This window comes from Alosa sapidissima, chromosome 24 (genome assembly GCF_018492685.1).
Source record: "Alosa sapidissima isolate fAloSap1 chromosome 24, fAloSap1.pri, whole genome shotgun sequence".
Taxonomy (NCBI): Eukaryota; Metazoa; Chordata; class Actinopteri; order Clupeiformes; family Clupeidae; genus Alosa; species Alosa sapidissima.
Window position 1 is genome coordinate 12,185,752 of NC_055980.1, and position 17,500 is coordinate 12,203,251.

The window sequence follows — 17,500 nt, forward strand, 5'->3', positions numbered from 1 at the left end:
TAGGTTAAGCAAAACCCCCAACAGAAGGGACTTCAGACGTATCAATATTGAGACAAATTAGCTGTCTACACCCCCTCTCTCCACTGCCACAGACAAAATGGAAGTGTAATCAAGGTTGAGATCCACTGCAAAGCTTGCAGTGATTTCCGCATTATATTGGAGGATAGGGGGGCGCTAATATTTTACAACAGTTTCGTCTCTCACACAGCAGTTCTGTTTCCTCCTCTCCCTCTCAAACTCTTATTCCTCTGGTAGCTGTGTGATCCAGTGCAGCTTCCTCAGCCATGAAGTTCAGCCCCCTGTCTGCTATGCTTTAGGAAGCAATGTAAAATTCATGGGGGCTGTGGTTGTAACCCCAGACTTTGAGTTCACAGCAGGACAGAGACAGAGAGAGACAGAGAGAGAGAGAGAGACAGTATAAGTATATATACTTTTTTGATCCCGTGAGGGAAATTTGGTCTCTGCATTTAACCCAATCGGTGAATTAGTGAAACACAAACAGCACACAGTGAACACACAGTGAGGTGAAGCACACACTAATCCCGGCGCAGTGAGCTGCCTGCTACAATGGCGGCGCTCGGGGAGCAGTGAGGGGTTAGGTGCCTTGCTCAAGGGCACTTCAGCTGCGGCCCACTGGTCGGGGCTCGAACCGGCAACCCTCCGGTTACAAGTCCAGAGTGCTAACCAGTGGGCCACGGCTGCCCCAAATAGAGAGAGAGAGAGACAGAGAGAGACAGAGAGAGAGAGAGAAAGTGTAGCTTCATATCTTTCTTCTATCAGCTTCTAGCAACTAAGCCTGCATATAGTATGCAATATGTGGTGCACCTCTGTTGGTTATACTGGGACAGTTTTGAAGTGTCCCCAGAAGTGGCCGTGAATGGCTGTGGTGGCATTGAGTTTACTTACATCTTTTGGAGGAAAAACACTGAATGGGTTTTGATAACCTGGGCTGCACAATGGTTTATCTTTCCACTGCGAGCTTTTGCAGTCGGCCCTGGACTCTTTCTCTCTCTCCGGTGTTGAAAGGCATCGGCTTGCTCGCCGGCTGCCCCTGCATCCTCCCTCCTCCCACTGACCGCAGGGGAAAGGGACGCACCCAAGCATGGAGGTTCTTTTCAGACTCCACAGAGGCGTGGAAGTAGTCATGAAACTGGCCACGGCGTTTAAGAAAAGAACTTTTTTTAGAAAAAGTTAAATCTTTAGTAGACCAAGGAGGGGTAATAGGAGCTATTTTTTTAGACTTAAAGAAGGCATTTGATACCATCAATCATGGGGTACTTTTATCCAAATTATCAACTTTTAACTTTTCTTCCTGCGCCATTAATTGGATTGAATCATACTTATCAAATAGGTCACAGTTTGTCCGAGTGAAAAACCATCTATCACAATCGCTTGGCATACCCACAGGTGTCCCACAAGGCTCTATATTGGGTCCACTCTTATTTTCACTGTATGTAAATGATTTGCCAAATGTCTGCCCCGATGCCAACACTCAAATGTATGCAGATGATACAGTGATCTTTGTGCACAGCAGCAGTGCAGTTCAGGCCGCAAATCAGTTAACAAGCTTGATGCAACATATCACTGCATGGTTAAACCAAAATTGCTTACAATTGAATATATCCAAAACCGTGTGCATGTTTTTTAGCAAGTCAAAAAAACATTTTACATAACCTGATGTATTAGTGGCAGGGGAGAGACTGCAAGTAGTGTCTGAGTTTAAGTATCTTGGAGTACTGTACTTATTGACAATCAGTTATCATTTAAACCTCACATAAAAAAGGTTTGTCAACGAGTCAAGTTCAATCTGGCAAACTTCAGACACATCCGCAACTGTATGCCAACTGAGGCTGCAATAATGTACATGCACTCAATGATCTTCTCCCACATTGCATATTGTTTAACAACCTGGTCTCAGTCAGGTACCACTTCCTATACCTCTGTCCAGTCACTGTACAAACAGACTCTTAAAGTCCTTGATAAAAAGCCCAGATATCATCACCACTGTCCAATTTTTAAAAAATATAAGATATTAAGTTGGGAAAATCTGGTGAAATACACTAACTCCTGTTTAGTGTATAAGATTATCAATGGACTGGCTCCTCCAGTTCTAAATCAGTTTGTAAAAACAAATCCACCCACTTACAGATCTACACGTAGCGCAGTTAGAGGAGACTGTGTAATTCAACTGAGAAAAAATCAGCTTTTTCTATTAGAGCTGCACATGACTGGAACACAATACCATCCTATATTAGAGACATGAAAACGTATGACATATTCAAATCCAACCTAAAGAAGTGGCTAATCAGCAACCAGACCTGTCAACATTGAACAAAAACACACAATAACACACCGCTATTGACTCTGCTTGCCAGTTTTACCAGGCGACTGCACACTTACCATCCCTGCCCCATGCTCTCTCTTCTTATCTTTTCTTCTTTTCTTTTTTCTCCCTCATTTTATTACTTATTATCACTTGTTTGTCTTTTTTATAGTACATCTTATGTGTAAAGTGTTGTTTTATCTTTTAGGTCTGCAATGATGTGTGTAGAGTTTCTTGTAGGCACATCTGGCCTGTTAACATCGGCCCATGGACAACAGATGCAAAATAGCCATTTTGGCTAATTCTGGCGCATTTACATTTTTATGTTCATTAATGTGCACTGTCCATGTCTAAATAAACCTTAAAATAAAAAAATAAAAAATAAAAAGAAAGAAGATAGTCATCTTCACACTTCAGCTCTAGCTATAATCCCACACAGGGAATTCAGTGATTCACTATATATATATATATATATATATATATAGATATTATCATTAACTGTTAATATTTCATTATGCTAATGAGATATTACACATTAACATTAATAGAGGTTATCTGTCATGAGCTTTATTATGTATTTTATGTATACATTTATACTTCTATTGAACTCCTGAAGTTTCACTGAATATATAATAGCAGTGGCTCATTATTATGTACATTAAGAATCAATAGCGTTTAATCATGCGGTGCGAGGTTATTTTAGCTCCAGAAGCTAAATTTGGTTGCATTTGGTAGCTTTGATTGCCTGTGTTTTCTTCTCGCCAGGTCAAAAGCATCCAGGATGCCATAAGGGACAAAAAGAAGCGCTTCAACTTCATGGGGGAGGAGGTGAACCTGTTCCCTTCCGTGGGGATCTTCATCACCATGAACCCCGGGTACGCGGGGAGAACCGAGCTGCCCGAGAACCTCAAGGCCCTGTTTCGGTGAGACATCCGCCCACAGGCTGGCTTCTGCTGCTGCTCAAGCAGGCCACAGCTGCAGTGTGTGCTCTGCTCTCCTACATTCAGTCCCACTCCTGCAACTACTCCCACCATTACTGCCAGTGCTGTTGAAATATAAACGTCTTATTATACTACTGTGGTGTTACATTTTAGCATAAAGGTTTAAGTAGAAAAGTTCAAGTAATACTTGAGAGCAATTTACTGGCTTCAACCAGATGTGAAATCAGAATTCATTTTTAATAACATGTTATGATATTGAAATAATGCATTCATTAGCAATGTTAGCAGTGGGTAGTTCATTTTATCACCTTGAATTAAAGTGTAATTACCCACAAATACATGTAGATGTTGAATTTCACATTTATCTATTTTTGTAGTGGCCTTATATTTCAATCTTGCTTAATATCTTAATAGGTCCAGAATGTGATTTTTAAATGAAGACTCCTGTATTAAAACATGCAGTTAGCAGTTAGTATATATTAGCATTCAACATTAACACTCAAGAGTTGAAGCACTTTGAAGTACAGTACATTCATATAAGAATGGTAACTGGTGTCATATTGTATTTGTTATGATCAACTTCAGTCTATAGTGTTAAAATATGAAATGTCCTTTGCCTTTGTTGTTGTGTTCCACTGGGTATTTAGAGACCTTTTTTTTTGCTCTTTCTGTGATGCTGTTTATGACCGTCTGGACCTGTGTCCCCTGCAGGCCATGTGCCATGGTGGTGCCGGACTTTGAGCTCATTTGTGAGATCATGCTGGTGGCCGAGGGCTTCATCGAGGCGCGCCTCCTGGCCAGGAAATTCATCACGCTGTACCAGCTCTGCAAGGAGCTGCTGTCCAAACAGGTCCCCACTCCATCACCCGCCATAGCAGCACAGCTGTCTCTCTCTCTCTTTCTCTCTCTCTCTCTCTCTTTCTAGTGCTTGTCAGAAGCTAATGGCTAATGTGGGCCAACATCTCCATTTAATCGTTCCGGGTTTTTCCACCGGTGTTGTTCGGAAGGGTTTTAATTGAGCGTAGGAACATTAAATAATCCTAATGGCTGACGTGTAGCTCCAGCGGTCTAAAGTCTAGACCAGTGGTAGGATAAACGGCCTCTCCAACCATCCCAGTTATGACAGATGGTGTGGGCCGTCTGAACAGTAATATTTGATCACTGGGTGATGAAACATAATGACTAGTTTGCGGAGAAAACGTCTTTGCCTAGGCTTTTCCAATTTAATATAACCTTGGAAATAACCTAGGCAGTTTCAAATAATATTTTACTATTGTTTGGGTTGTGTTCTTGCACAACTGATGTAGTGAATTTATCTGTATGATATGCAACATGCTATGCAATGCTGACAACCTCACACACCAGTTCCATCCTCTACCTCCTCTTCTACCACTTCTCCTCCTACCATACTTGACTAGTAGGCTACTAACTATGTAGGCACTTCTATCAGCTAGTACTAGTATTGACAGATGCAGTGGTAAACTCCTAGCTATAGTCTCCTCTGCACTGTAGCTTAAATGTTATTCTATTGCTGTAGCTGTAGCACTGTAGCTTAAATGTTAAAATGCTTAGATGTTAATAGCTTAAATATTATTCCATTGCTGTAAGTCGCTTTGGATAAACGTGTCTGCCAAAGAATACATGTAAATGTAAATGTAATATCGACCCACACAAACTAATGCTAATTTAAACACTGGGCAAAAATCTCTCGCTAATTTAATGGCACAACAAACAATTGTGAGTCAGCAGGCACAAAGACAAGGAAGTTCTTAGGGCATGAATCCCTTTAAAGTCAGACCATTTCATGAAACCTCTGAAAATAGCTAGTAACAGTCTCCTTTAAAGTCAACCACCGTCCTGTTTTGTGGCCTGCCACATGTCAATAAATGAGCTAATATGGCTATCGCCACCAGTTCTCACTGTGTGGTTACTGCAGCACTGTAGCCCTATGTAGTGCACGGTGTATGTTAACTTACTCATTTTCATCTTAAACATAGTTACATTTTGACATGATATTGGTTATGGGCACTCTATATTCTCATATGTCATATGTAGGTGACAGCTCAGCTTATGTTATTACACCCATATTTCTTTACTTGGCAGAGCTGAATTCCACAAGAAAAATATATTTAAGTCTGTTGGTGATAGAATGCAAGTCTGGTTGGTCTTGGTTCACAATAAGAAAAGCTTGAGGGACAGGAAGACTGTAAAAAATATGAAATGACACAAATCCAATTTGGCAAAGGGTACCTTGAGTCAAGACTGTGCAGCTTGAACAAATACATTAATGTGCCAGTTTTCACCTGTTTATACTGTGTATCATGACATTCAGCCGTATGAGTTTGCAAAATGCAGCACTATCGGTATAGGTCAGAGCAAATTTGTGTTTAGATGCTGTTTTATGTGTTTTTTTTTTATGCTACAGTGCATCCCATATGTGAGATATATACACAGTATAACAAAAAGAACAATAAGAGTGAGGATATGATTTAAGTTTTTTTGAATATCGCTTATGACATTTTATTATACTAGGCTTTAGGTGTACCATGCGTCATTTATCCAACTTCTCTTATGGGTCACTGTGCAATATTTAAAAGAGCACTTCCTGTCTACACCTTCCTCTGTATCCCTGTGTCTGCCACAGGACCACTACGATTGGGGTCTGAGAGCCATCAAGTCTGTCCTGGTGGTCGCTGGCTCGCTCAAGCGGGGTGACCCCGGCCGCGCTGAGGACCAGGTGCTCATGCGGGCGCTGCGAGACTTCAACGTGCCCAAGATTGTGACGGACGACATGCCGGTCTTCATGGGCCTCATCGTTGACCTGTTCCCGGCACTCGACGTCCCACGCAAGCGAGACCTGGACTTTGAGAAGTTTGTGAAGCAGTCTGTCTTGGATCTCAAGCTGCAGGCTGAGGACAACTTTGTACTGAAGGTAGGCATTTATAAAGCACTAATAGCATAGTAATTACAGAAACTAAAAAAAACAACAACAATAATAATAACAACCACTACTGCAACATCTATACTGTTGCTACCATAATACTAATACTAGTGCAAAGCACTAATACATGATACTTATACTAATACTAGTGCAAAGCACTAATGCATGATACTTATACTAATACTAGTGCAAAGCACTAATACATGATACTTATACTAATACTAGTGCAAAGCACTAATACATGATACTTATCATGATACTTATACTAATACTAGTACAAAGCACTAATACATGATACTTATACTAATACTAGTACAAAGCACTAATGCATGGTGGTTTGCTTTTGAGGAAGAGAATGGTGGTTCTGGACACAACACTCTCGTCGTTCCATATATGGCCAGCAAATCAATCATGATATGCTCCTTCTAGCAAACATTTCAGAGTACTGTGATGAATTGTGATGCTGTCCGCATATTGGCCGTATATCTCTCGTGCCCGTCGCATGCAAGTCAGTCTGATTAAGCAGTCCTCTGCCTCTCAGCATGTTAAATATTTGCTTTTAGCTGTAATTGCTCTTTTAAATATTGCACAGTGGCCCATAATGGATGTGTGCCTTTTGCGAGAGAAGTATTTTTGTGCTGATCTGAGGTTATTAAATCACACTCAGCAAAAATAAATAAATAAACAAATCATCCACTTCGCCTGAACATCATTGAGACAAGAGAAACAGCTGGTATTTGGAAACCCCACATGAAACCTCATTGGCAAGCTGGCACAAGTCTACTGTCACACAAACATTTCACACAAACATTTGACTGGCATAATGGCATTTAAAATGCCCCTCTCGAGCCTTTTATGTGCTGCTAGATGTGCACCCCATAGACCCTTGACACAGGGCTGATTTATGATTCGGAATGAGGCGCGTGCGGATTCCTTGTTGAGTTGCATTAGCAAGTATTTGACAGGCTTTGCAGAGCCTAGTCACACACACACACACACACACACACACACACACACACACACACAAACACACACACACACACACAGCTCACTGCCTGAGGGATGCAGCACAGACCCAGAGAGTCTGCCGAAGAACTCCCCCGGAATGATGAGCCGGACTATGATGGATCTGGCAATCAGCCGGTCTCTATAGCTTCCCATTTTATTTTCCCGCACATTTCCTTTCCTGCACGAACACGAGCTGTAAACCTTCTGTTTCATCTCAAAAGTGAGACATGCATTAGTGTCAGGGAGGTGTGCTCTCAGATCCATCGGGCAAATATAACAAAAGCCCGAGTCGTGCCGTAATAGTGCCTCAGGTGCCAGATGCGGGCCCTAATTTTTAAGTCAACAGGGCATGATTTAGATATCAGCTGGAGCCAGGGGAAATAAGCACAATCTTGGGCAGGTCAAGGGAGCATGAAAACAACATAATAACACTCCATCAACACCGACCGAGTGTTTCTGGGCAGGCATTTAACCCCTGCCACTGTCTGCAGGAGAATGGTAAAGAGCACACCGTCTTCAAAAACTCCAGAAGGTTCCCATTCAGGGGAAAGTGAAAGTCAGTGCGTTGTGATTACTGCAAGCACAGTTTGAATCACCTCAAAGTTTTTTATTTCTATTTTTTGCCTACAATCCCTCTCTTGTGTCTTCCATAATCATGGATGAGTAGCCTGAAAAGTCTGAATAGAAGCCATGTTAACGGCCAGTGGCAACATTAGCCTCAACCCCCTGGTAGGCAGTGCATCAAAGGGATGACCGTCTCTGCTTTTGAGATGCCAGTCTCTGTGAAGCAAGCTGCGGGGAGCCTTGTCGATGCCATGGATTGATTACGCCATCAGCATGAAGGACAAAGGGGATTTGTCGGGTTCACTCGGGTTGTTTCTCCCACAGATCTTAATGGCCGTTAAAGTCCAATTGAGTTTTTTTCCCCCGAGCCAACAGTCTGCAATTACTCCGCACCCAGAGCTCCAGTTCAGCCCTTTATCGGACATTGACAATGAGCTGCACGTTGACAGCACTATCAGACACTGTGTGATGAGAAAGAATAGGCCATGATTTGATGGGACTGGCGTGTGTTTGCTCATTTTATTTTCAAATGTAAAGACCATCTGTAGCAGCTGTATTCCCAGTTGTGCATGTTGTGAGTATTTACTTTTTTCATGCGGTTTCTTTCTGACATGCTCTCTTTCTCTGTCTCTGTCTCAAATGTATCTCTTTTTCTGGCTCTGTTTCTTTTCCCTCTCCCTCTCTCTCTCACTCCCCTTTCTTTCTTTTCCCTATCCACCTTTTCTCTCTTCCTCCCGCTCTCTCTCTCCCTCCTCTCTCCCTCTCTCTCTCTCCCTCTCTCTCTCTCTCTCTCTGTCTCTCAGGTGGTGCAGCTCGAGGAGCTGCTGGCGGTGCGCCACTCGGTCTTCGTGGTAGGCAACGCTGGCACGGGGAAGTCGCAGGTGTTGAGGTCCCTGAACAAGACCTACCACAACATGAAGCGCCGGCCGGTCTGGGCGGACCTCAACCCCAAAGCTGTCACCAACGACGAGCTGTTTGGCATCATCAACCCGGCCACTCGGGAGTGGAAAGACGGTGAGGCCTGGCACAGGAGCGGGAGCATTGACGATACAAACTGGCAGAATAAGAAACACCGACTGGAGAGAGTGGCTGGATCTGTCGTTTTTTTGTCTGACAGGCTTAGAAATACTGAAATGAGACTGTTACAAACTTCCTTTGAGAGACAAAATCATATTTCAGAATGTTTTGGGGGGGGGGGATATTTTCTGGTTGAGCAACCAAAAAGACTTCTCAGTCACAGAAGAGGGAAATGCAGCCCTTTTCGCAACTTTTCCCTGTAAATCTTTTAATAGTTTTGATGTGCTCAAATGCTCCAAACTTGTCCCCAAACATCATTTGTCACCGGCAGGCTGCTGCTTGCCATTTCATTCAGCGGATTTCCACTCTCACTAGCTGTCCTTTCTCACAGGCCTTTTCTCTAATATAATGCGTGAATTGGCCAATATCACCCACAATGGGCCGAAGTGGATTGTACTGGATGGAGATATCGATCCGATGTGGATTGAGTCTTTGAACACAGTCATGGACGATAACAAGGTAAATCGTGGATATTGATTACCAATAAGCCCACTGTAATGTAATTATATTAAACTGTCCATAGCTAAAGGGGGGTTACTTCTGAAAACAAATTACATTACCTATGAAAAATGAGAAACCCAGGTGGTTTAGGACGGCCCAATAATGAATGGTAGACATGTGATTAAAGAATACACGATAACTGTTCACATTTGTTTACAGAAAAAGGAATGTTTTCTTCAGTCCTCCAACACCAAAACCTTAACATCTTGTCAATACTTAGTAATACATTGGTGTACCATTATACTCAAAATGGACCCATCTTTTTTATCTGGTGGCCTTCTGTCTAACACAAAGAGCTCTGCACACGTATTGTCAGATGAAAGAGTGACAGCTACATGACAATTGCTATCATTCCTCATTCTTCACTCAGCACTTGACAATGGTATATCAATTGTACAATGGAATATATTTTTCCCCATGTGCACAGCCTCCTGTTCAAACTAACATAAGATGTGTACTTGTTCAGCTCCAGCAGTATGTCCCTTAGGAGACACGCAGCCTCCCACTGACTCCTCATCCTGTGTGTGTGTGTGTGTGTGTGTGTGTGTGTGTGTGTGTGTGTGTGTGTGCGTGCGTGCGTGCTGTGCTGTGCAGGTCCTGACTCTGGCCAGTAATGAGCGCATTCCTCTCAACCCCACCATGAGACTGGTGTTTGAGATCAGTCATCTCCGCACGGCCACCCCCGCCACAGTCTCCCGAGCTGGTGAGCTGCCTTGCCCCAATTCTCTACCTGCGTGAAAATAAAATGCCTTACAGCTTAGTGTGGGTGACAGTATTGCATTGAACATGTCCAGAACAGTGTAGAAATGGCTAGGCTATACTGCATCCTCTCTGGCCAGTGGATGCAGATGATATGTTTCTGAAAGTATATCCCATTGAAGCAGTTGAAATTCGGGCTTGTGTTCGGTGAAGTAAAAATCCACATATTTTTTTTTCTGGTTCTTCAGCTCTTGGCATTGCTCTCACCATGTTAGTAACAGACTTAAAAAGACTTAAGTGTGAGTTGCTTAAAGCTCAGATCAACCTATGAAACATGAGTCATCTAATTGAACTGCCATAATATGGTAGCATGGAGAAGTAAAAGCATAGTCTCTTTTTTAACCCTCTGTCTCTCTGGCAATGCATGTGAATTCTTTGCATTTTGTGAACTCCTACGCAGGCATCTTGTATATCAACCCTGCCGATTTGGGGTGGAATCCCCCCGTGTCCAGCTGGATTGACAGTAGAGAAGTCCAATCAGAGAAGGCAAACTTGACTATTCTGTTTGATAAGTACCTTCCTTCGTGCCTGGAGACCCTCAGATCAAGGTAGGACTGAATATTTCATACTTCCTTTGACATTGTTACCTTCTGATTCAGTCGCTTCACCAGTGGCATTTCCAGCGTTTCGGTATTCTATGACTTCAATTCAAATGTGACCGATATACTGTATTTATTAGATATTTTTAATCAATGCTTTAAGCTTGTAGTAAATGGGTGAAAAGAAATCATGTTGACCTTGTTGTGTTATTGTAAAGTCTCGCCTCACAAAGGTGTTGACATTTTCTTGATGTGATGTGTGAAGGTTTAAGAAGATCATCCCCATCCCGGAGCAGAGCATGGTCCAGATGTTGTGTTACCTTCTGGAGTGTCTGCTCATCCCAGAGCACACGCCGCCAGACTGCCCCAAGGAGCTGTACGAACTCTACTTTGCCTTCGCCGCCATCTGGGCCTTCGGGGGAGCCATGTTCCAGGACCAGGTTTGTGGAGATTCAAGATTCAAGATTCAAGACTTTAATTGCCATACAACAGAAGTTATTAGGGATTTGCTGAATTTGCTGGCGCGGCCATTTTGAGAGGTGATCCGCTTAAGTTACAGAGGCAGGTACACAGGTACTGAGATATTGAATCCCCAGTTAAGTCACGTTATACTCAAATGTGGCTCTTTTGATCAGTACCACCTGCTGTACCACTGCTCAAACATCCTAAATAATTGATTTATTCTTTAAATTACGGAAAGGATCAGGGCAATATTTAACGTATTTGTACAATACATTGATGACTTCATTTAAATGGTTATGGTTATGGTTATGGACTTACAGAATATTAACAATAGTTAAAAATTGACACAAAAGGAGTGACCACACAGTAATGAAGTCTTTCCTTAGGTAATACTGTTTGCTTTTTTATCACAGCTAGTGGACTACAGAGTGGAGTTCAGCAAATGGTGGGTGACTGAATTCAAGACCATCAAGTTCCCCTCTCAAGGCACTGTGTTTGACTATTACATCGACCCAGACACCAAGAAATTTGAGCCATGGTCCAAAATGGTTCCCAAGTTTGAGATGGACCCGGACATTCCACTGCAGGTTTGTAACCTTTGCATTTAACACTGAAGTCAACATTTACAATATAATAGCCTATGGTTAGGGTTGTAATGTATTAATTACAAATTACAACCCCAACAAATTATGTTGAAGTCCGTCCAAAAATGGATATTTTCATTGGCCATTTAAAATCTCATTAATGTTGCCTCCTAAATGTGCTGTAACATGTTTCACTGGCCCCGCAGGCCTGTTTGGTGCCCACTTCGGAGACCATCCGCGTGCGCTACTTCATGGACCGGCTATTGGAGAGGCGACGGCCCATCATGCTCGTGGGCAACGCGGGCACGGGCAAGTCCGTCCTGGTGGGCGACAAGCTGAGCTCGCTCGACTCAGACAAATATGTCATCAAGAACGTGCCCTTCAACTACTACACCACATCTGCCATGCTGCAGGGTATGGAGGCCTGGCGACCTTTGCGCCATTTTTTTTCTCTGGCTCTCCCCCGCAATCATGTTTGGGTTTTTTTCCCCCTGTCTACCCTCGAATTGATTTGATTTGTTATTCTCATGTCTCATACCCTTGACCGAGTTATGTGTAAGCACTTAAAGCAAAATGACTATCCAGCATAACCTCTTTCGTCTGTCTAAATATTTTTGGAAGGCAAAGGGAGGAGCAGCTCACCAAGGGTTGCATGGTTGAGGGAATGTTCTGAAAATTGAAAAAGAGCACATGAGACAATGATTTGTTTGCAAATCTAGGACCAGCTTTTGGTAGATTAATCATACTGTATTTGTTAATCCAAACAAAAGCTGCTTCAATTACAGAGTGCAGTCAGTGCTCAAGTTGCCATGCACATTGTTTTTCCTAAAAAAAAAAAAGAATCTCATGGAATCTCTGAATCTCGCGGCAGTGTACCATAAATATCTGTACTGTTCATGTTCACTGTTGAAAAATGGCTTTCCAGTCCTCTGATTTCAACAAAGGTCCCCTGTCACTCCAGCGGTTTTAGAGAAGCCTTTGGAGAAGAAGGCCGGGAGGAACTACGGGCCCCCCGGCAGCAAGCGGCTTATCTACTTCATCGACGACATGAACATGCCCGAGGTGGATGCCTACGGAACTGTGCAGCCACACACTCTCATCCGCCAGCACATGGACTACAATCACTGGTACACACACACACACACACACATGCCACACGCCACACACACCCACACAGGAACTACATCCACTGATACACTCACTCACACACACACACACACACACACACACACACACACACGCACACAGACACACACAAATGCCACACGTCACACACACACACACAGGAACTACATCCACTGGTACACTCACACACACCACACCACTCACATTCAGACACACACACACACCACACACATACACACATGAGAACTACATCCACTACATACACTCACACACATAACCTCTCTCTCTCTCTCACTGTCTCTGTACACACGCACGCACGCACACACACACACACACACACACACACACACACACACACACACACACACACACACAGAAACCTGGACTACAACCACTGGTACGCCACACCATACTGCTACCCTACTCACACACAGCTCAAATCAGATGAAAAAAATATGTTTTTAGCTTTTCATTTGTGATAGGATAGTACAGATTGACAGGAAGTGAGTGAGAGAGGGAGATGCGAATAGGCCTGGGAAATGACCGTGGGTCAGAATCGGACCCCTGAACCCCTCTTGTGGTATGCTGGTAGCTTGCCCCATGCAGTGCTCCCTAGTTCTGTTCAGACTTGCTGCGTATGAACCTCCTCCCTTACTGAGGGGTGGAAGATTGGTGACTCGTAACTCCGTTAATGGGGAATTCGGAGTGTGTTTCTATTACACCCGCCGGGCACACGGACGGCGGACGATCCCCTCGTGGCGAATCCGTCACCGCAGCGCATGCGCTGGGATACAGTATGGCACTCCACCCGAACGGCTCATTGGGCGAAGACGGCCCATGCCGCGCGGAGCCGTGATGGATTTGATGTGTCTTCAGATGGCGCGCGGCAGAGGGGATTGTGAAAAAATTGTGTCGGAGGAATTGCGGCGGCTACAGTAGAGTGGATCAGAGAGACGGGGGAGAGGAAGGGGGGATAGAGCCCGTGTAGCTCTACCAGCCAAGGGGACTCTGAGCTGGAGAGGTAGACAGGCCATGCATATAGAGCAGGGTGTGTGTTTGTGTGTGTGAAGGGGAACTCCACATGATAATATCAGTATATTAATGGTGTGAGATGCAAATCTGCTTATTTATGTACCGTATGTGAGTGTCTCTGTGTGTGTTGTGATGTGTGCATCTGTATAATTAATTGAATTCCAAATGTAATTTCAGTTTCAATTATTGTTATAATTATCATTATTATTATAATTATCTTTAATTATTATTGTTATTGTTATTATTATTATTATAATTATTATTATTATTATTATTATTATTATAATGATTAATATTATTATTATTATTATTGAACATAACCATCATTATGATTTTCGCCATAAATGAGCAGCCTTATTGTGTATGTATCAGTATGTGTGTGTGTGTGGGGGGGGGGCAGGGGGCTCTCTCTCTCTCTTTGTGTGTGTGTGTGTGTGTGTGTGATGATTCTCACTCTCCCCCTGCCATGTCTTATCAGGTATGACAGGAGTAAGCTGCAGCTGAAGGAGGTGCACAGCGTCCAGTACATGGCCTGCATGAACCCGACAGCTGGCAGCTTTACCATCAACCCACGCCTGCAGGTTCGACATATACCACACACAGAGATGGAAATGCTCTGACACACACACAGACACACACACACACCATACACACGCACACACACCATACACACGCGCACACACACACACACACACACACACACACACACACACAGCCTGCACACATGCACATTCATAAACACACACACACACACACACACACAGAAGGCTAGCACATTTCCACTTCACCAGCCTATCTGTAGTATTTCCATAATTCCAGTCGCCCATCTGTACACTGCTATCTCAGGGTACACCTCTCCGCGCTTCCCGAAGCTGTTGTCTCTGAGGTTCCGAGCTCCCCTTGTCCAGGTGGTGTGCCAGGTGGGCTTGTTAAAAGTCAGCATTCCCATGTGTGAGAGTTTAACTTCAGAGGGTTCGCCCCAGTTTTTGCACCTTCTTGTTTGTCCACGTCCCCCCACAAAAGATGGATTTAGTCATGTTTATGTGAACATTGAGGACTTGACGTGGCAGCCTTGTGGACCCAACAGAAATTGCACCCTTTTTAAACAAAACCTCAATGCAGTGCCTCTCAATGAGCACACATTAAACGATAAGAGATGGATTTTAATCAGATGCTGGGAGATACTCTACCACTCTCAGCAAATGACTCCCGTCTTGTAGGCCCTTCATGTGTAAAAACATGTTTACAAAGGTCCTCAGCCTCACAACACACACAAAAAACACCCACGCTTGTTTCACACTCAGTTGATATTCAGGTGACACGGCACACATTTTTTTGTCCCTGTGGGCTGACCTGACTGTCCCGGCCACTACATCAGAGTAGGTCCTCACCACAGGTTACCGTCACTGTCATCGCGGTAACTGTCACAGCAGATAACCAGACAAGAGTGGAGACATGCACGTGCTTACAAAATGTATGTTTCAGTGAGGAATTTACCTCCATTCTAATATTCTTTACTTCATCATGGCAAAAAGATGTGAAATGTCTTCCAAAAAAGCCTGAATTCACATGTAGCCTATGGCACACTTCACTTAAAGAAGCCCTATGCAGGTCTGGTTATTCCTTCGCTGTTTCTGGGTTTTCCCCTGATTTGGGCTCGCATTTTTCACAACATAGCTCCCCCTGCAGCTTCGGTAGCAAGTGACTGCTACGCTAAACCCCCACTAGCTTGCGAGCTAGCCATCAAGAAACCAAGCTAAACACATGGTTGACAATAAAAACCAGAAAGTTGCATATTCAGTTTTTCCGCGGAGAAGCACTAGGGGGACACGAAGCACCCACCAAACGACCCAAAAAGTGTTGTAGAAAAATCAGAACGACTCTCAACCTGCACAATTAAGGTCATTTTTGCTAAAATTGGTGCATATGGCTTATTTAAGTGCTTTGATAATCGATACATACTATTTCATGCATTAAATCCTCCAGCGATATGGTGATGCAATTGTGAAAGAGCTTGCAGAGATCCAATGATGATGAAACTGTTTGTATTATCCAGATACATTATAATACAAAACATGACCTCTTAAGGGGCTTTCACACAATTGTTTGGCCCTGACCGTTCAGACTTTCCCTATCAGGTATGAAAGGTGTCCTAGACCACAGCTCAGACCAAAATGCCAAAGTGTGGTCAGATCAAAGGAGGTGGTCTCGGTCCAGATCAACCAGTAAGCAGTGTGAAAGCATGTTTTTTGGATGGTTCAGACTTTCAGACTAATTACAGTAAGTTGAGACAGGCTACTGTTTCCCATTAAACTAAAGCAGGAGAAAAAAAACAGGAAGGCAATAAAAATGATCTTTTATTATTATTATCTTAATCTTATCTTATTTCTCCAGAAACCAAGTTGCAGGCTCACATTTCTTGTTACCGTCACCTTCATGAAAATGATATCAGCAACATTATAGTTGTTTTTATCCCTAATGAGGTTGAAAAAGGAAATGCTCAGAATTGAGAGACATCAACATCTTGCCCACATTTTATCTTAGCAAGAACTGTAAAAGGAGAGCAACATTTGGACTAATTTTGGTCTAATCCTAATTTTAATCAACGAAACACACCAATCCACTTAGTGATGGATCCCAAGCTTTGTTTTCCCCCTTTCAACCTTGTGTTCCGTCGTGCTTTTGTTTTCACTGCACAATGCCACGCTGTCTTTCTAAATGCCTCAGCCATTCAGCCAGTTGCTCCCGGTGAAGTGTGTTTACGTTCCGGGTTGGTAGCCACAGTGTGAGCCCGAGTCCAGTCGCGCAGGCAGACAGCGATGTGAAATGGCTTGGCCTTTTCTCGAGTGCGCGGAAAAAAAAAATATCCGGGAAGCAAAGTCAACAACAGAAAACGTTGAGCACAGATACGTTATGCGATCATCAAAGTGACTCTGGTTAGACTGGCGGAGCATTGCTGTCCAGAAATTTCTCTGATCAAGTTTGACAATCTCCTGAGGCATCTTAGCCTTGTGACTTCATATCTAAATGAGAATAAAATAACAACAGGAGACAACCCATTACAATTTTGGAATCCATTTGTGGTGAAAGCCAATCCCAGCAAAGTTGGCTTTCCTTCTTATACCTGCCCAGACCATGAACCATCCACCACTACTCTTTTTTTTTTCAAAGTTTGAGTTTGAGTTGTCACTGGTATGTGTAATAAACTTGACACTAACATTCACATAACTTAACTCAGTCAAAGCAATGGGATGTCTTGACTGGGCTAAGTTGAGCTGGTTGGTTCTTTTTTACTGTATACTGTAGAAGGCATTCAATTCATTGTTTTGGAATGTTTACAGTGCACAAAAACTCAAGTTTTCCAACCAAGGTCTTTTCTTGTCTCAGTCAGAAAAGTGTCAAGTAAATAATTCATTATGCAGACGTGTTTGCTTCCCAGACAATGATCACTGGTCTCTGATCTAAATTACGAAAGCGAAGTAAGTTTCTCCTTTCCAAACAAAGTTTGGTCCTGGAGGACGGGGCTTTAATCCTCTCTCGTGAAGTCAGCCGGTTATGGTGCATCTGGTGGGCTGGGTGGTTGGGTTTCCTCCGGTCGATACTGTAGGCTTTGCCTTTGAAAGCACATCAAGTAGTCTGCATGC

The 17,500-nt window shown here is 43.3% G+C and overlaps 1 protein-coding gene across 1 annotated transcript in view; it reads left to right on the plus strand.

Annotated features, from left to right (window-relative positions):
- Positions 1-17,500, plus strand: part of dnah9 (dynein, axonemal, heavy chain 9) — a 107,695-nt gene that overhangs the window by 28,086 nt on the left and 62,109 nt on the right. Inside the window, exons 29-40 of the mRNA XM_042083479.1 lie at positions 3,089-3,246; positions 3,976-4,114; positions 5,909-6,196; positions 8,581-8,791; positions 9,186-9,313; positions 9,950-10,058; positions 10,515-10,662; positions 10,919-11,093; positions 11,529-11,702; positions 11,906-12,113; positions 12,661-12,826; positions 14,335-14,437. Coding sequence (XP_041939413.1) covers positions 3,089-3,246; positions 3,976-4,114; positions 5,909-6,196; positions 8,581-8,791; positions 9,186-9,313; positions 9,950-10,058; positions 10,515-10,662; positions 10,919-11,093; positions 11,529-11,702; positions 11,906-12,113; positions 12,661-12,826; positions 14,335-14,437 — 2,007 coding nt within the window. The remainder of the gene's footprint in view (positions 1-3,088; positions 3,247-3,975; positions 4,115-5,908; positions 6,197-8,580; positions 8,792-9,185; positions 9,314-9,949; positions 10,059-10,514; positions 10,663-10,918; positions 11,094-11,528; positions 11,703-11,905; positions 12,114-12,660; positions 12,827-14,334; positions 14,438-17,500) is intronic.